This window comes from Schistocerca americana, chromosome 7, assembly GCF_021461395.2.
Source record: "Schistocerca americana isolate TAMUIC-IGC-003095 chromosome 7, iqSchAmer2.1, whole genome shotgun sequence".
NCBI classification, from domain to species: domain Eukaryota; kingdom Metazoa; phylum Arthropoda; class Insecta; order Orthoptera; family Acrididae; genus Schistocerca; species Schistocerca americana.
Window position 1 is genome coordinate 449951421 of NC_060125.1, and position 20359 is coordinate 449971779.

Consider the following 20359-nt stretch of genomic DNA (forward strand, 5'->3'; position numbering starts at 1 on the left):
AGGGAAAGAGTATAGGACCTAACAATGAACCCTGGGGAATGCCTCATTCTGCCAGCTTCCGTTGAGATTTTATGATGCCTGACACAATGTATTACTGGCAAGATGTCAGGTACAAATGAAACCGTTCCACTATGTTGCTGAAAAATGTAGGCTGCTAATTTTCTGATTAGTATTCATCCAGTAGATTGTTTTTAGTTAACTAGTTGGTTAACTGGTTCCGGACTGTGTATTCTAAGGCCTTGGATGTCGCCTAAAGATGTTGCCTGAAGTACATAAATAGGTCAGTAACCAGAGTGCGCTATGACATTGTCCTTTTTGAAGTAGTGGCTTAACTAGTCCCTGTTTCCAGGCCTCGGGGGAAACATTTGTGGTTCAGGAGTGGTTGAAGATATTTGTTATAGTGGGCAGTAGTGGGTCAGTAATAAGCTTCATCATTAGGACTATGGTGGCATTGTGTCCAGTAGATGCTGATCTGATACACTTGTTGATGTGTTTGATAGTATTGCAAATAACAGTTTTAGACAGAATTCTGCATGACTACTGTCATTTATCTGCAGGAAGTAATCAATAAGTATCTGTTTTATTTTTTTACCTTAATAATGAGCTCATAGCAATGGACACACACAGTTAAAAAGCTGAGGTTCCTTCATTTTCAAAATTCAGTGCTTCAGGTAAATTCTTCATAATTTGTTACATCATTATGGAACCACAGCAATCATTCTTGCTGTTATAACAACGAGCAGTCCAAACTTCAATAAGTTATTTATGTTGGATTCTGGTAACTGGTTTCAGTCTACAAGACCATCTTCTGACCAGAGGCTCTAGATTAGGCTGTTCCAGCTCATCGGCTCCATTGTCAGCTGCGGAGCGCTCCCTGCTCCAGGGAGCCGCGTCGCTCGCTGTGACCAGTCAAGTGGGCCGGCACGTGGCACGGCTGGCTGAGGCAGGCGGCAAGACAAGCATTTTGATGTGCCAGCTGCGTCTTAAAAGATCAACAACCTCATACTCTTAGCTGCTAAGACGTGGTGACGTGCTACACCAGGAAATACCATGTTCAGGAAATAAATAAGAAACAACTGTTTTACAAGAAATTGCATACTACATTTATTGGGCCTCTGTAGCTTGACATTTTCTTTTCATTACAAGATCGGAAATATCAGGCGTCAAAGTGTTCGCAGCGTTAATGCGGAGGATGGCCTTCATTGTTGCATCCTGAAGAAACGATCGTTCCTTACTTTTTACTCTTTTCATTGCTGAGAAAAGCTGCTCACAACAATACATAGATCCAAACATGCACATGATCTGAGCGCCATTGTTGTGAAGCTTGGGAAATGTTTTTTGCTGTAATGAACGATACCGTCGTGACACATCCAACGTGTTGTAGTACCTCTCTTTCAACAAAGTTGAATTTTGCACATCAGTAATCTCCAATTGAAGTGACAGTGACAAGTCATCGGGGGAAACTGGGAAAGGAGTGCTGAACACCTTGAGTTCCATTTCCAAACTAGTGAGGTCTCGGAATCGTGTTTCAAACGACGTGGTGAGCTGCTTTAATTTTGCTTGGTAATCGCCGAAATTAGTACCTTCAGGTAGTTTTAAAGAAGCAAGGCGATTGAAGAACGTTAAATGTCCATAACTCATCTGCCTTTCAAATAAACGTAACTTTTCCATGAACGCTTTGATCTGGTCGTGCATGTCAACGATTAGCTGCCTTTTGCCCTGCAGTGACAGATTTAAATTATTCAGATGCATAGTTATGTCAGCTAGGAACGCCAGGCCTGATATCCATTTTATAACTTTCAGGCAACGCATTTCTTCAAAATGGTTCAAATGGCTCTGAGCACTGTGGGACTTAACTTCTGTGGTCACCAGTCCGCTAGAACTTAGAACTACTTAAACCTAACTAACCTAAGGACATCACACACATCCATGCCCGAGGCAGGATTCGAACCTGCGACCGTATCAGTCGCGTTGTTCCGGACTGAGCGCCTTAACCGCGAGACCACCGCGGCCGGCGCATTTCTTCCCCTTTCATTTCGAGAAAAAGTGATATTTCCTCAAGAATGGCAAAGAAAACATCAAGAACTTTTCCCCGACTCAGCCAACGAACTGTACTGTGGTAAGGTATATCCCCATACTCCGCTTCCGTATCTTTCAGGAATCCTTTGAATTGGTGATGATTCATACCGTGACGCCGCAAAAAATTCACACATTTCATTACGCCACCTAGCTCTACTGTTTCAGCACACAGTGACTCTTGGTGAATAAAACAATGAAGAGTCAAAATGTCTTTCCCGAACCCGTCCCTGAGTTTATTTTTCAAACGAGAAGCAAAACCTTGGTGACGCCCGATCATTTGTGGTGCACCCTCCGTCGCTACAGAATGGAGCTTATCCCACGCCAAATTCATATTGTCCACTGATTCACAAACAGCTTCAAAAACGTCATGTCCTGTTGCGGTGTAATCGAGTGGTACCACATCCAAGAGTTCTTCAGTTACTTGCAGCTCCATGTCGACGCCACAAACAAAGACTGCAAGCTGAGCACAGTCCGATATGTCGGTGCTTTCGTCAAGCGCTAGCGAATATGCAACAAAGTTCTCCGCCTTTTTCCAGAGCTGTGTGTCTAAATCCGCTGCCATGTCCAGTATTCGACGAGACATTGTTTGCTTCGAGAGGCAAACCCCTTCAATTGCCTGCACCTCCCTTGGAAACAAACATTCTGCAACTGCTACCATGCACGATTTTACGAGTGGTCCCACCGAAAACAGCTTGCCACTTGTCGCAATGATGTGAGCGACCCTGTAGCTTGCTCGATTTGCAGATTCAGTAGTGTGTTCTCGGCTCTCATTCACCCGAAAATTGTAAACGCATTACAGAACACGAACTATGTTGCATGTTTTGATACCCTCCGTATTACGAAACCGTTTTTGAACTTACGTCTCCTGGGATGTCGTTCTTAAGCCTGGCTACCAGTTCTCTGCGTGCAACGCCTTCTACCTGACCGTAGTGCGCTGCGTGAAGACGGGTATTATGTCGTCGTATATTGTACCTCTTCGCTGAATTAAATACTTTATGACATACAAGACATTGCGGACGACCATCCCTCTCAATGAATAGAAAGGTATCCTCCAATAGAGGTACAGGACTCCCGCGGCTAGTCATAGCTGTCATTGAACACGGATTATTGCGTCAGTTGCGGCTGCATGCGGCCAGGGGGCAGTGAGTTCGCTTTCCCCCTCCACGCGGGCTCCAAGCTGCCGCAGTGAGCGCTCCGGAGCGCTCCGGCTCCCTGGAGCTCGGTTGGAACAGCCTGCTCTAGATGATATGAGGAGATGGTTCAGTGAGCTGCGTAGTAGCGACTGGTACTTGCCATGAACTGAACAGTTGGAAAAGTGACAAGTTCCAGCTGCATTACAGGGCAGTTCTGTGAACCGGCTCCTCCCTTCATATGGAGCCTCTGCTCTGAAGATGGTCTTACAGATTGAAACCGATAACCAGAATCAAAAGTAAATAATTTATTGTGATTTGGTCTGCTTTTAGTAAAAAAAACCAGATGCATCCAGAAAGTAAGTTCCAATCATGTCCAGAGGTGGCATGAGTAGTCGGATAGGAATGTGCATGCACAGGAGTGGAAAGGATGTATGTGGAATACTGCAGTGCAGTTTGAGTCTTTTTGTAGCAGTGGGTACCTCACAGTCCTGGGATAAAATGGCTGCTCTGATATTGTCTCCCATCAGCTGCAAGATTCCTGCAGTTATCCAATTTTTGCATGCTCAGAAGCAGCCTCCAGCAGGGATTCATTGCCAGTTGTGCCATGTGTATGGACACAACACTGTGAGTGACAGTACATTCAGACAATGGTGTAGGCAATTCGCTGAAGGACAAACCAATATTCACAGTGAAGATCGTAGTGGTCGACCATCCCTGGTGACACCAGAACAGATGGAAAGTGTGTGGCAAGCAATTTTGCAGAGCTGGTGTTTCCCAATTTCAGAATGCTCTCATCAATTCCCCCAGATGTCGCACTTGCTCTTGCACAAAATTGTCTCCTAGTGGCTTGGATTTCATAAAATGTGTTCACGATGAATGCCAAGGCAACTGACAAATGGACACAAAACCAGACATCTGGCCACAGCATTGACATTCCTACAGTGGCACGCAGAGAAAGGTGATGAGTTTCTCGACCATGTTGTTGCTGGATATGAAACATGGGCGCTACGTGGCACACCAGAAGCAAAACAACAGTCCTTGCATTGGTGGTGTAGTTGTTCGCTTGTGAAAGCCAAATTCAAGCAGATAATCTCTGTTAAAAAAATCATGTTCACTTTCTTATGGGATCATTGTAGTGTCTTCCTGTGTGAGTTTTTACTGCAAGGGGAGACAGTGAATGATGATTGGTATTGTCAGAAATTGTAAAATCTGAGGAGGGTGATCCAGAACAAGTGATGTGAGATATTGAAAAGAGGCATTGCATTTGTGCATGACAATGCAAGACTCCATACAGCCAATCCACACGAATGTGTTGAATCAGTGTGGATCTTCGGCGATCCATCCTACAGCTCGGACCTTGCCCGAAGTGATTTTCATCTCTTCCATCTCTTGAAACATTTTCTGGTAGGAAAAAGTTTCTACAATGATGCTGAGATGCAGACTGAAGTGACTTTCTGGCTCTGGGCATTGGCGGCAGACTCATATGATATGGGTATACAATTGATAGTGCACCATTACAATAAATGCCTCATCAATGATGGTAACTACATTGAGAAGCAGCCAGTGAACCTGTGTAAATATTCCAATATATATTTTGTACTTAGTCATATTTTTGTTTTCTTTATCAATCGTTGAAACTTACTTTCTGAGTGCACCTTGTAATAAATTCTTAATGGTCTTGGTTCAGCCGTTGTAAGTAATGTGTGAAGTTGTGATGCCAGGGAAAGAATAGAGCTATGACATGATAGGATTTAGAGCTAAGTGTGCAAAGGACAAATGAAGTAAATTTCAGAATGGTCTCAATGCTAGGCATGGGAATGGGAAGACAGGTGAAATGGTACCTGTAAATGAGTAAAAAGTTTAGTAATTGAGTTATTTGCTAAAATAGACATGTCTTTTGCTACTTGAGAAGAAGGAAGGAATATTTAGAATTGCTGGCAGGATTAATTTTGAAGTAAAACTCTTTAAGAGAAAAGATAATACATGCTTATTTCTGATTGGTGGTTTTGTAGGTAATCAAGAAACATCCTGAGTCTCTGTGTCCACTACTCACAGTTTTAGCCAAGGGAGCAAGATATCAGCGCCCAATTCGAAAGTTCCTAAGAGCAAGAATCTTACCTCCACTTGGTGAGCAAGTATTAACAAGACCAGAAGAGGGTGACACAATGCGGAATAAACTATGTCGTTTGCTGACAGCAGCAAATCCAGACACCAATATTTCACAGCTGGCTGCTGACCTTCTGTTCGTGCTATGCAAGGAGAATGGTATGCTTTTTTTTTATGTTGTCTAAATAATTGTAAGAACTGTGGAGCATCTCTGTCAGTTTTCCAACTTCTGTCCTCTGCTCACTCAAAGAGAAGTGATATACATATGTTCTATGAGATTTGACCTCTAGAGAATATTGTAAGTCTGTAAATACAGTTTGTCTTGTATGTTACTGGATCAAGAGCTTATAAGATATTTGAAGATTAATAATACTTTATTTTATTATTTCTTTATAGAATTCTGTGTACTGCAGATGCATTTGCTTTACTGGAAACTTTTGATTCCATGTCTTCCTTGCTTATGTATGATAAAATCTCAGTTAAAGTCTGATAAGCAACAGAACTAATAATAAAACTTCTAATTTTAAACAGAGAGATGAAATAAAAGCTATTACAGTCCTCCTCCTGCTCTTGTTCCTGTTCTTGCTCCTTCCCGCCCCATCCCCCCCTCTTCATCACATTTTCCTGTATGCTACCTTTACCATTTTTTCTGCTAACCTCTTTACAGCTAACTTACCCACACATCTATGATTAGTGATCATGCCATTAAGGCTTCACACGTAATTAAAAGCAGCATTTTATTGATTGTGGCCAGCTTAATTGAATGATGGTCAAGAAACAAAGACATTAAGCTGTCATAACGTAGTAACTGATGCAGTCAGCATTTACATTCTTCTGTAACAGAGGTCATCATATATGTATTGCTATGATGTGGTACATGTGAATTCTATGGCAGTACAACGTACAAGAAACACAATATTTGGCGTTTACATAGTGTACACATGTGTGGCTGGTGCTGTGACAAAATGGGGACTGGTGATCTTGCCACAGTATTGGCATCAACACTGACTAGATTGTTAGCCAAAACTAGTGATCAGTCCGATTAATTAAGATTTCGTGTCCAACCTTGACTACATGGGCTTTCGACCCCCAACATAAATAAAAAATTTACAACAGATCGTGTGTCACCTGGTTGGCAATGTCAACAAACTTGATAACCTCCTTTTTTCTACTACCTTACGTCTTTCTTGCTAACTTACCTCTTTTACCCTCCTAACTTGCCCTATTTCCCTGCTAACTTGCCCCTTTTTCTGCTAACTTGCCCCTTTTTCTGCTAACTTGCCCCTTTTTCTGCTAACTTGCCCCTTTTTCTGCTAACTTGCCCCTTTTTCTGCTAACTTGCCCCTTTTTCTGCTAACTTCCCTTTTTTCTACTACCTTGCCCCTTTTTCCACTAATTTGTCCTTTTTCCCACTAACTTGCCCTCTTTCCTGCTAATTACTCTTGTTCCAATTTGTTTGTTCTCCCACTGTCATGCTTTTTTCCTACTGTCTTGCCTTTTTTGCTGCACTAGCCAGGCTTCTTTCTGATAACTAGCTTTTTCCCATAGACAAAAAAAATCCTCAAGCTCAACATTCAGCATTTTCATTTGTGTAATTTCCCTGACCCAACTGCTTTTATTGCAACAGTTGCTACAAAAAATGCTTTTCATTTGCCTGTGTTTGATTTATAAAATGCAATTTGTAATGATAGGTTACATCTGTGAAAGAGCTCATAATGATAGGCTACATATTTGAAAGAGCACAAGGAATACAAAGCACAAAAAACGGGGAGAAATGGACAAAATAAACTTTTTGTCCATTTAATACAAATCACCCCTCTAAGAAGCTGAAATTGTAATATATGGAACAAATCTTCAACAGTTTATGGAAGCTTCAGGACACAATTAAGTGGTGATAGTTGAAGAAATTGTTGGAAGTAAAGGGATAACTAGAAATACTGTCACAGTAACCTGAAAAAGTAATAGGTCCAGTAAACCATAGTAAATAATCTGAACAGCTAACAGAAGATGCGGAGCAAAAAGGGGTTTCTCTATCTTACTCCTCCTCTCTACTATTGATCATTTTTCTCCATCTTCCTAAATTTATTTTGGTCTTCACTTCAGTTTTTCCCACTTTTATTTTCTCTTAGTTCATTTGCAAGTCAAATTTCTTCCTGCTGCCTAACAAACACAGCAATCATACTGGCCCTGCCTCTATAGGCCTCTCTACACAATCAAACTTGTCTGTCAAATTCACTCTTTCTAATAAGTCCTTACACATACTAACAAAGTTCGTCAATTTAACTTCACTTTTGAAGCAGATGCCTTTTGTGTCATGAAGTATTTTGACACTAGTGGGAATGGCTACCACTGCAGGCAAAGCATTTCTTGCATTGGCTTTAGCACTTTGTATGAATATGAAAAAGAATTTGAGGTGCTGCTCAAGGAACTGTTTGAAATTGAAAGAGAAATATACTTATGAAAATCTGCTACAGGGAATAATATACTAAGAGCCTGACGACTACATCAGTTTTCCCGGAAGGCCAGTTAAATTTTTAATAACTGAGTTACTTCCCCTTCACACTGAAAATGTAGGCACAAGTATGCAAAAACTTATTCTCTCTTAGTTGTTCCTCTCATGGCAGTTCATTAAAGTACCAAAACATGGGAACATAATCATTATAACTGGAGGAACCAGAGAGCTACGATTGAGAGGGGTGATATATATTAATCACGGCTGAAAGCAAGGTGAAACTACTTTGAGGTTTGCCGATGACATTGTAATTCTGTCAGAGACAGCAAAGGACTTGAAAGAGCAGTTGAACGGAATGGATAGTGTCTTGAAAGGAGGATATAAGATGAACATCAACAAAAGGAAAACGAGGATAATGGAATGTAGTCGAATTAAGTCGGGTGATGCTGAGGGAATTAGATTAGGAAATGAGACACTTAAAGTAGTAAACGAGTTTTGCTATTAGGGGAGCAAAATAACTGATGATTATCGAAGTAGAGAGGATATAAAATGTAGACTGGCAATGGCAAGGAAAGCGTTTCTGAAGAAGAGAAATTTGTTAACATCGAGTATAGATTTAAGTGTCAGGAAGTAGTTTCTGAAAGTATTTGTATGGAATGTAGCCATGTATGGAAGTGAAACATGCACGATAAATAGTGTGGACAAGAAGAGAATAGAAGTTTTCAAAATGTGGTGCTACAGGAGAATGCTTAAGGTTAGATGGGTAGATCACATAACTAGTGAGGAGGTATTGAATAGGATTGGGGAGAAGAGGAGCTTGTGGCACAACTTGACTAGAAGAAGGGATCGCTCGGTAGGACATGTTCTGAGGCATCAAGGGATCACCAATTTAGTATTGGAGGGCAGGGTGGAGGGTAAAAATCGTAGAGGGAGACCAAAAGATGAATACACTAAGCAGATTCAGAAGGATGTAGGTTGCAGTAGTTACTGGGAGATGAAGAAGCTTGCACAGGATAGAGTAGCATGGAGAGCTGCATCAAACCAGTCTCAGGACTGAAGACCACAACAACAACATGTATTAGTCTCGACACAAGTTGCTTGCATGCATTCATTCATCCTAAAGATTGGATATTGTGTATGAAAAATATTCACAACAAATGGAATTTTTTATTATACTGTAAGAATAAAAATAATTTTTTTGAAGTTTTTGTTTTTAATCTGATTTTCAGGTCCATAATTTATTATAATCAGATGCTCATATGGATTAAAATTATTCTTGCATTTTAGTTGGCCGAATGGTAAAATATACTGGCTATGGTAATGCTGCTGGACTTCTAGCAAATAGAGGTCTGATGCTTGGTGGAGATGGAAAGAAACCTGATGGATATTCATCAGACAGTGAAGACAGTGATACAGAAGAGTACCAGAAATACCGAGACAGGTACTGTCAATTTCTTTAGTATTTACAGGTAGTATAATAAACCTCCTTGCATTTCCCCACATTAGCTGCTTTCTTGGTTCTCTGCCTTGAGATTTCATCCATGTACATGCATACATCAGACCTTTTTATATCATTCTCCCAGACACTTATTGAGGAAATGAAAATGTTGGTGTAAAATAGTCGCATGTCAATAAGTTTGTTAAATTGCGAGGGTAATCCCAAAAGTAAGGTCTCCTATTTTTTTTTATAAGTACATAGACCTGTTTATTTCTACAGTGGCTTACATCAGTTTACAGCTTGAACATTTAGCTATTTTTCGACATAATCACCATTTCTGTCGATGCATTTTTGTAGACGCTGTGGCAGTTTTTGTATGCCCATGTCATACCAGCTCGCCGCCATGCTGTTCCGAAAGTTATGAACCTCTTCTTTCACCTTGTCATCAGAGCCATATCACTGGGACCACAATTAACGCTGACAGGTACTGTGAGACTCTGAAAAAACTCAAACGGGCAATTCAGAACCGGAGAAGAGGAATGTTGAGCAACGGCATACACATTCTCCATGACAACGCTCACCCACACATCACTCGGCAAACCGTTGCTCTCCTGCAACAGTTTCAGTGGAACATAATCACCCACCCATTCTATAGCCTTGACTTGGCACCCAGTGACTATCACCTGTTCCCTAGGTTAAAAGAACATTTGGCCTGAAAGCGGTTCAGCTCAAACAATGAGGTGAAACAAGAGATTCATAACTTTCGGAACAGCTTGCAGGCGAACTGGTATGACATGTGCATACAAAAACTGTTGCAGCATCTACAAAATTGCATCGACAGAAATGGTGATTATGTCAAAAAATAGGTAAATGTTAAAGCTGTAAACTGATGTAAACCATTGTACAAATAAACAGGTCTATGTACTTACATAAAAATAGAAGATCTTACTTTTGGCATTACCCGTGTATAATATGTGTTAATTGTGGAAAGCATGGTCCTGCATGAACAAGGGCAAACAGTAAGTGAAAGTAATGAAGATAAAGCAGTGGCAAATGAACCATGGACCTTGCCGTTGGTGGGGAGGCTTGCATGCCTCAGTGATACAGATGGCCGTACTGTAGGTGCAACCACAATGGAGGGGTATCTGTTGAGAGGCCAGACAAACGTGTGGTTCCTGAAGAGGGGCAGCAGCATTTTCAGTAGTTGCAGGGGCAACAGTCTGGATGATTGACTGATCTGGCCTTGTAACACTAACCATAACGGCCTTGCTGTGCTGGTACTGCTAACGGCTGAAAGCAAGGGGAAACTACGGCCGTAATTTTTCCCGAGGGCGTGCAGCTTTACTGTATGGTTAAATGATGATGGCATCCTCTTGGGTAAAATATTCCGGAGGTAAAATAGTCCCCCATTCGGATCTCTGGGCGGAGACTACTCAAGAGGACGTCATTATCAGGAGAAGGAAAACTGGCGTTCTACGGATCGGAGCGTGGAATGTCAGATCCCTTAATTGGGCAGGTAGGTTAGAAAACTTAAAAAGGGAAATGGATAGGTTAAAGTTAGATATAATGGGAATTAGTGAAGTTCGGTGGCAGGAGTAATAAGACTTTTGGTCACGGGAATACAGGGTTATAAATACAAGTGAAGTAGGTAAAAAGACGAGGGCTAGTAGAAATCCTTGGATAACAGAAGAAATATTGAATTTAATTGATGAAAGGAGAAAATATAAAAATGCAGTAAATGAAGCAGGCAAAAAGGAATACAAACGTCTCAAAAATGAGATCGACAGGAAGTTCAAAATGGCTAAGCAGGGATGGCTAGAGGACAAACGTAAGGATGTAGAGGCTTATCTCACAAGGGGTAAGATGGATACTGCCTACAGGAAAATTAAAGAGACCTCTGGAGAAAAGAGAACCACTTGCATGAATATCAAGAGCTCAGATGGAAACCCAGTTCTAAGCAAAGAAGGGAAAGCAGAAAGCTGGAAGGAGTATATAGAGGGTCTATACAAGGGCGATGTACTTGAGGACAATATTATGGAAATGGAAGAGGATGTTGATGAAGATGAAATGGGAGATACGATACTGTGTGAAGAGTTTGACAGAGCACTGAAACACCTGAGTCAAACCAAGGCCCCGGGAGTAGACAACATTCCATTAGAGCTATTGACAGCCTTGGGCGAACCAGTCCTGACAAAACTCTACCATCTGCTGGGCAAGATGTATGAGACAGGAGAAATATCCTCAGACTTCAAGAAGAATATAATAATTCCAATCCCAAAGAAATCAGGTGTTGACAGATGTGAAAATTACCAAACTATCAGTTTAATAAGTCACAGCTGCAAAATACTAACGCAAATTCTTTACAGACGAATGGAAAAACTGGTAGAAGCCGACCTCGGGTAAGATCAGTTTGGATTCCGTAGGAATGTTGGAACAGGTGAGACAATACTGACCTTACGACTTATCTTAGAGGAAAGATTAAGGAAAGGCAAACCGACGTTTATAGCATTTGTAGACTTAGAGAAAGCTTTTGACAATGTTGACTGGAATACTCTCTTTCAAATTCTAAAGGGGGCAGAGGTAAAATACAGGGAGCAAAAGACTATTTACAATTTGTACAGAAACCAGATGGCAGTTATAAGAGTCGAGGGGCACGAAAGGGAAGCAGTGGTTGGGAAGGGAGTGAGACAGGGTTGTAGGCTCTCCCCAATGTTATTCAATCTGTATATTGAGCAAACAGTAAAGGAAACAAAAGAAAAATTTGGAGTAGGAATTAAAATCCATGGAGAAGAAATAAAAACTTTGAGGTTTGCCGATGACATTGTAATTCTGTCAGAGACAGCAAAGGACTTGGAAGAGCAGTTGAACGGATTGGACAGTGTCTTGAAAGGAGGATATAAGATGAACATCAACAAAAGCAAAACAAGGGTAATGGAATGTAGTCGAATTAAGCCGGGTGATGCTGAGGGAATTAGATTAGGAAATGAGACACTTGAAGTAGTAAACGAGTTTTGCTATTTGGGGAGCAAAATAACTGATAATGATCGAAGCAGAGAGGATATAAAATGTAGACTGGCAATGGCAAGGAAAGCATTTCTGAAAAAGAGAAATTTGTTAACATCGAGTACCATATTTACTCGAATCTAAGCCGCACTCGAATCTAAGCCGCACTCGAATCTAAGCCGCACCTGAAAAATGAGACTCGAAATCAAGGAAAAAATATTTCCCCGAATCTAAGCCGCACCTGAAATTTGAGTCTCGAAATTCAAGGGGAGAGAAAAATTATAGGCCGCATCTCCAAATCGAAGCAAAGTTGGTCCATTGTAATATGAGATACAATTTAGATAGAATGAATGACGATACAGCTACAGTAGTTTGGTTCGAGTCGTAAGTTAGCCGTTAAGCTTTACCAGGTAGCCATTGCTATGCATCAGGCGCTCCGTCTGTATTTATACGGGTGCCTTTCCTTTTCCACGTGCTTCGTCTGGTTTGAATTGATAGCTTATTTTTCTTTGATCTGATAAGCGCAGTTTTCTTTGTTAAAGGTGTTTACGTCACTCTAGGCTGAAAATGCTTTACTGTACTGTGTCATGCATTGTTTGTCGCATTCTGATAGTGCGTGTTTACGGCCTGTCGCCGCTCGCGGCATGGCTGGCTTTTGTGCACGCTACCGCCGCCTTTTTTTTTTTTAAAAAAAAAAGAGGAATCGTCTCATTAGCGAAACAATGGCAAGAAACTGCTATTTGTTGTTACTTACACTGCTGCTTTCTTTGATAATGATCAACAAGAACCAAATAATAGACTGCGTATGATAGAAGATGTTCTGAACGAGAGTTTAGCGAAAAATTTTCTCCGTTTGAAAATCTTTGCAGGCGCCTCTTTAGTACATTACATTCTACACAGAAATTAGAGTCATCTTAGATTTAAAAATCTAGTCAATTGCCGTGCTTCATTTCTGACTGTATCACTATTAAGCATAAGAATAATACGAATATAAACATGACATGATATGTGTATTCTTCCGCGTTTGCTGTTGTCTCACTCTAGTTTCGTAGTTTATTAGGCAGACCGGATTTAAATGAGATAGCAGCGAACATGAAACAATACATGGCAAAATGTTTATTTGCGTATTATTCTTACGGTGATGAGAATACTGCATGTGATTCACAATTTATAAAAGTTCCTATTATAGCAACCATCTCTTCTCACAGATAGGAAAAAATTCAGAACGAGTTGGCCATATTGACAAACATCCCAAACAGTCTTTCCAGTCGGATTTTCGTAGTACATTGAAATGTTCTGAGGCATCAAGGGATCACATATTTATCATCGGAGGGTAAAAATCGCAGAGGGTGACCAAGAGATGAATACACTAAGCAGATTCAGAAGGCTGTAGGTTGCAGCAAGTACTGGGAGATGAAGAAGCTTGCACAGGATAGAGTAGCATGGAGAGCTGCATCAAACCAGTCTCAGTCTTGTATAACCATTGGAGGCTAACTCTGTCAAGAATTTAAAAAGATCTCAAGTAATAAAGCTATTTACTTTACATGAAGTTTCGTGGTGAGCCACAGCTACCATTTCTTACCCTTTTAACCTTAACACTTTTTAAAATGTTATGTTGAGGTTTGAGTGTGTGGGGTTTTGATGAAAACTGGATCATAATATTTTTAGAGCTACACAAAATTTTTGAAACCAATAAATAAATTAATTGTATTTGAAACTTGAATTGGATGGTATTCTAAGTGTTCCAAAGGATGTGAAACTTCCTGGCGGATCAAAACTGTGTGCCAGACCAAGACTCGAACTCGGGACCTTTGCCTGTTGCAAGCAAGTGCTCTACCAACTGAGCTACCCAAGCATGACTCACAACCCATCCTCACAGCTTTCCTTCCGCCACTACCTGATCTCGTACCTTCCAGACTTACAGAAGCTCTCCTATGAAACTTGCATAAGAACTTCTGTGAAGTTTGGAAGGTAGGAAACTAGGTAGTGGTGGAAGGAAAGCTGTGGGGACGGGTTGTGAGTCATGCTTGGGTAGCTCAGTTGGTAGAGCATTTGTCCACTAAGAACACAGGTCCCGAGTTTGAGTCTCAGTCCGGCACACAGTTTTAATCTGCCAGGAAGTTTCAGATCAGTGCAAATTCCACTGCAGAGTGAAAATTTCATTCTGTTCCAAAGGATATTTGCCCTGCCATTGCATGTATTTCAGAGCAGCCATCTTCTGACCCATGTGACAAGCAATAAAAATTTCCTTTTGAAAAACAGATACTAACTGAACCTTTCTTGGGTGATGCTGTAACCCGTTCACGTGCATGATCTGTGTAAAACATAGGCTGTAGTTCATAAAGATTCAGTGATGAAAGTACTGTACTGAAGTTGCTGTAACTCTCATTATGTGTGCAATATGCTACACCACTTTTCATGAAAACTGGCAATGGCATTAAGGAAATCATTTGAAGTGAACAAAACTTTTTCCATACACAGGGTGATTTAAAAAGAAAGAACACTTTTCAGTTGTTTATTACAGACAAGCTATGAAAGATAGAAACACATTGCACATCACTCGAAAGTTTTATGTTTGCACATACACTGTACCATTCACTTAACATGAGCTCCACACATTGCTCAAGAAACATTGAAACGGTAGTCCATTTCATTCCACACTCATATCAACAGGTCCCTGTTCATTGAATCTACAACAGCTTCAGCAATTCGATTTCTCAGTTCTTGAAGAGTAGCTGCCGTTGATGGGACAAAGATTCTGTCTTTTATGTAGTCCCACAGAAAAACATTGTGAAGTATGAGTTCTGGTGACCTGGGAGATCAAAAGCAGTGAACAATCAGGGTTGCCACAAGTTCTGGATATAAAGAAATATCAGGGAATTTCAAACATGTCAGGGACATCAAGCAAACATCAGCAAAATTTGGAAAAAAAAAACCACTGGAAAAATCTTGTTTTTTTGTCAGTGGATGAAATTCTTTGTTTACTGAGATGTCAAGTATCATCACTGGCTGGGCGCAGCTGAGTATATGCATCGCTTCCCTACTCCCTCATTCTTAATGCTTCTCCCCTTCCTACCACTCCCCTCAGCTTGCAGTCAGTGCTGCCACCACTTCTTGCTGCTAGCCTACCAACTGTCACCGAAAGGCAGGGAGGTGTGAGGTGTGGTATGTGTGGATCTGATTCTCAGAGATTGCTGACACAGCGGCTGGAGACAGCGGTCATGTGTCCATGAGCTGTATCTGATGATTGTGTGAATGTGTGTGCGCTCATTTTCTGACAAAGGCTATGGCCAAAAATTTAGTTGTGCGAGTGTGTCTTCTACATGGCTGTCTGCAGCTCGTCTATCATCTTTACAGTGAGATGCTACCTATCCTCATTGGTATTGGTTCTTAGAGTATTTGTGCATGGTGTCTGTTGCATGGTGTGATCACTGTGTTCTCATCTCATCAACATGATGTCTGTGACACATGAATAGCTGGCCACATGAGTGGATTTCCGTGACTGGCCAAAACTGCAGGCCATTTCTTTGGGTAGCTCTAACAGATCGGGCCTGCCGATCTGAAGCTCATCATTTTCCACTAGTTTGCAGTCCCTGCCAATCAAATCTAGTCTCACCGATTTGTCCGCAGGCCGGGTCTATCTGCGTGTGGCGTAATGTGGCGGAGTTTTGTGTTTTATTCGTGGAACCAGGACTGTGGCACTCCTCAGCAGGCCAGAGGCCACGGGGATGGATTTCAGGAATTATGACCATCTCACCATAAGTACATTGTACAGTGTGATGTTTTATAGACATTGTATTTATTGTAGTACATTTTGGCACTTCGAAAGTAGTTTATATATTAGACGGTATGGACGATAAGAAGAAGAAAATTATGGCAGTCGCTGGTGGTTTGTACGCTATGTACTGGTATATTTCTCAAAAGAAAAATCACACAATACCTGTAAAATAATACACATAACACAGTGGATAATAACCAACAATAATGGACATAGTAGAGCCAACATTTTATTGACGGTCACTTATAGTGTTGGTTTATACAACTCTTCTCTGCCTTATACACTTCCTTCAATAGGCCTACTTTTTTCTGAGGTTTTCTGAAAACTGTGAAGGTATTTTAAATCTGTCATGTGATTCCAAGGAAATGCCCACTTTTGTCACCAAATGAGTTTTGTTTTATTGAAATAAAATGACAGTGGTCTTAATGAAACACATATACCATTAGGCTAGCTTTCTCCATCTAAAAACAGTGCATTACAAAAAATGTTGATGTTAATACTTAAGATTTTTGTTCATATGGTGGAGAAATTCAGAAGTCCTAACATAGTTCTGAGATCTCAAAATTTGAGAGGTAAAAATGCTAAAACTTGTCTGGAAACCAGGGAAATATCAGGGAATTTCACTTGGGGAAACTTGTAGCAACTCTGACGATATATTGACTTTGCGCAAGTTCCAACACTTAAAATTATTTCTCTTGTGATGTAGTTGCCATGTTACTACAAACAAACTACAGCGCATCTGTGTCAAAACTTTGAGCAATCCTGTGTCGAGTGGCATCCGACATAGCTTTTGTAATACAAAAACAAAAAACATACGCAACAATAAAAGTAGGTTACACTTTTACTTGAAGCTTCACAGTCAAATAAGAGACTTCTTACCTCATAATGTCATATAAGGGAAACTTTAAATGTTTACTTCAACATTTAGTGTGTTGTTATCTTCCATTTGAGTCTGAAGTTCACACATGTTGCATGGTCAATATGAAGAATCTGCAAAGCAATGAAATCAAACATGCTTAATGGGTCTGTGTAAAAGGGAGAGCTAGGCTGTGGAAGAAGTGGTATTTCTTACATAGAAAAGACAGTTTGAGTGTTCCTTGCTGGACAAGTATTATCATTATTAAGAGTAGTCGCAGATGAGATCAGTGGAGATCACTTTACCCTATCACAGTAGAAATTTGTCCTACATGGCATTCACCTATGTGATATTGCATTGATAATCCAACCTTTGTTCAAATTTTCTAACTTGGTTGTATTGCAGTCTTTGATGTCATTGAGACATGGAGTCGTATGAATAAAACGGATTATGTACTTTATTCTCAGAATTTCAGAGAACATTCTCAGCTTTGCATGAATAAACTGAATTGGAGAATATTCTTTGTTTGAGGATATTCTCAGGTTGAATAAAAGGATGACAAAGGTGCTCAATGTGAAGAACCTTCTCCAATTTCATATGAAGAAAAATACAAAAGTTTCTCACAAGCGGAGAAAATTCTCCAGTGTTTGAAGTTAGCTCTACAGCATACTTCGGGCTCAGTAAGTTCTGTTAAGATTAAGGTTTGCTGAGTCTTTTTAGCAAAAGTGGAATAATTTATTATGCTCAGAAAGCAAAAAAAGATATACATAGCTCCAACAAAATACTTAAGAGGGAAACTGTAGAAGTTTGTATGGCTTTGTCAACATTATTTAGCTGAAAAACTTACTTCCCAAAAATTGATAAAGAAGAGAGGGAGACCTTTCAAACAAAGCAAAAATGAAAACATTTTTGTTCTATTTACCAGTCCCAAGTTTTGACTTAGGTGTACACCAGTGAATTGTGTCATTGACATGTTCAGATGTTCATCATCATGTTTTCTCACAGCGTCTATTTTTGTTATGTTAGAAATAAGTATGCAGAGCCGAAAAATTAATAACTGATTTATTACAAATCTAGTGATCTGTTTCTCGTAACAAATGCACATGGGCAACTGCTTAAGTACCCAACACATGATTGGATCATTATTCATCATATTTGACCAAAATTATGTCCTGAAATGTATTCACAGCTACGAACAGGGCACCAATTTGTCATCATTTCATTATACAGCTGATGGTTGTCAACATTCGCAACTGCAAATACATTTCATGTATTTCGTAATGGCTGTAGTTGCCACAGGGCCCGTTCCTTCGGACATGCATGCATGTCCAAAGGAATATTGGATCATCTTTCTGAACACAGGCACTGCAATATTGTAAACTTATCTCATGTTAGAAAGCTCTGACAGCATTACAGTTTGGAGCAGATGAAAATGTGAGGCATTCTAAGATTTGGTTCCAATAATGTGTTCACCTAACTTCAGTAACAAAAATGTTTTCCCCATGTTGAAAATTTGGTAACATTGTCAAAAAAAGCATTTTCATAAAGTATCCACAGTCATTATAATAATTTGTTGCCACAGATAAAAGTAAAATCAAAATGTAGTGCAACTCTTCCAGAACACAGTGATGCAAGTACTGCATTTGCACATTGAATAGTTTGCCTGTTTGAGTGGATTGAATGAAGTTTGAGATTATGTATGTGTTCTGTGTCAGATGACACACGCAGAGAACCTTCTCAAAAAGAGGGGAGGTAGTAAGAAGGAACTCCCTCATCAGAGAATATACTTTGAATTTTTTATTCATGCAAAATTGAGAACTTTCTCAGAAAATGTTCTTTTGCTCCAAGAGTCTTTACGGAGAATGTTCTCTTTTTTATTCGTACAACCCATGATGATTCCTCTTCCTGTACCATTGCTGGAAAGTAACAATACTCAACATTGAAAGCTCTGCTGCAAACCTTAATATGAAGATAGATCCAGAAGTAATACATAGAAATTATTTAATTTGTTGAATATATATAGACACACACCCAGATACTATACTTCATTGCCTATTCTTTGACCTGTGGGCTAAGTGACTCTAAGCCTTAGTCCTATTGAAGCTCAGATTTGAAAATTTGTTTTACATAGTCTTTTATCAGCTGGGCATATGACCAGGAGATATGGCTATGACTGAAGTGACACTTCGGAAGGCCAGACAGACAGAAATGTGGCAGTACTATGGTGTTACTGTATGGCAGGGACTAGGGTACCTCCCAGCAGAAAACTTTGCTTACAAAAATTGTATAATTTGTATAAGTGAACCATACTCCCCCCCTCCTCACCATGAACCATGGACCTTGCTGTTTGTTGGTGGGGAGGCTTGCAGACCTCAGAGATACAGATAGCTGTACCATAGGTGCAACCACAACGGAAGGGTATCTTTTGAGAGGCCAGACAAACATATGGTTCCTGTAGAGGAGCAGCAGCCATTTCAGTAGTTGTTGGGGCAACAGTCTCGATGATTGACTGATCTGGCCTTGTAACATTAACCAAAACAGCCTTGCTGTGCTGGTACTGCAAACAACTGAAGCAAGGGGAAACTACAGCCGTAATTTTTCCTGAGGGCGTGCAGCTTTACTGTATGGTTAAATGATGATGGCATCCTCTTGGGTAAAATATTCCGGAGGTAAAATAGTCCCCCCATTCGGATCTCCGGGCGGGGACTACTCAGGAGGACGTTGTTATCAGGAGAAAGAAAACTGGCATTCTACGGATCGGAGCGTGGAATGTCAGATCCCTTAATTGGGCAGGTGGGTTAGAAAATTGAAAAAGGGAAATGGATAGGTTAAAGTTAGATATTGTGGGAATTAATGAACCTCGGTGGCAGGAGGAACAAGACTTCTGGCCAGGCAAATACAGGGTTATAAATACAAAATCAAATAGGGGTAATGCAGGAGTAGGTTTAATAATGAATAAAAAATAGGAGTGCAGGTAAGCTACTACAAACAGCATAGTGAACGCCTTCATGTGGCCAAGATAGACACGAAACCCATGCCTACTACAGTAGCACAACAGGGTGTATATGACCCGGGACAACCAGGAGATCTGGGAAAAACCCGGGAATTTTTTCATCCAGGAGAAAACCGGGAAAAACCCGGGAATATTTTAGAATCCCGGGAATTTTTCATTGTTTTAGTTTTCAGTTAAATTTTTGTAATTTTGACTGGTGTGAACCGATACTCTAACAAAGGATATTTCTGTATCCGGCTACTGCAGACTAATACTGCAGCATTCTAACATGAACGAGAGAAAAAAAACGAAAATAAAACTTAAATTCCAAAGGAAATGCGCCATATAAAATAACACAGTGCACGTACAAGCGTCTGCCAACAGCATAATGTGTCAAAGGCTTTAGGAAGACTACTCAATGCTTCGTAACAACAAACTGCATCCGATGAACGTGACGTCACAACTGTTTACATTAGATTCATTTAAGCAGTTACGAGTGGGCTCATGCACACGGGCAGTTGA

The 20359-nt window shown here is 40.4% G+C and overlaps 1 protein-coding gene across 1 annotated transcript in view; it reads left to right on the forward strand.

Moving 5' to 3' along the window:
* The window catches only part of LOC124621961 (synembryn-A), a 132113-nt gene that overhangs the window by 85755 nt on the left and 25999 nt on the right, over positions 1 to 20359 (forward strand). Inside the window, exons 7-8 of the mRNA XM_047147489.1 lie at positions 5225 to 5477; positions 9058 to 9211. Of these exons, the coding sequence (XP_047003445.1) occupies positions 5225 to 5477; positions 9058 to 9211 (407 nt within the window). The remainder of the gene's footprint in view (positions 1 to 5224; positions 5478 to 9057; positions 9212 to 20359) is intronic.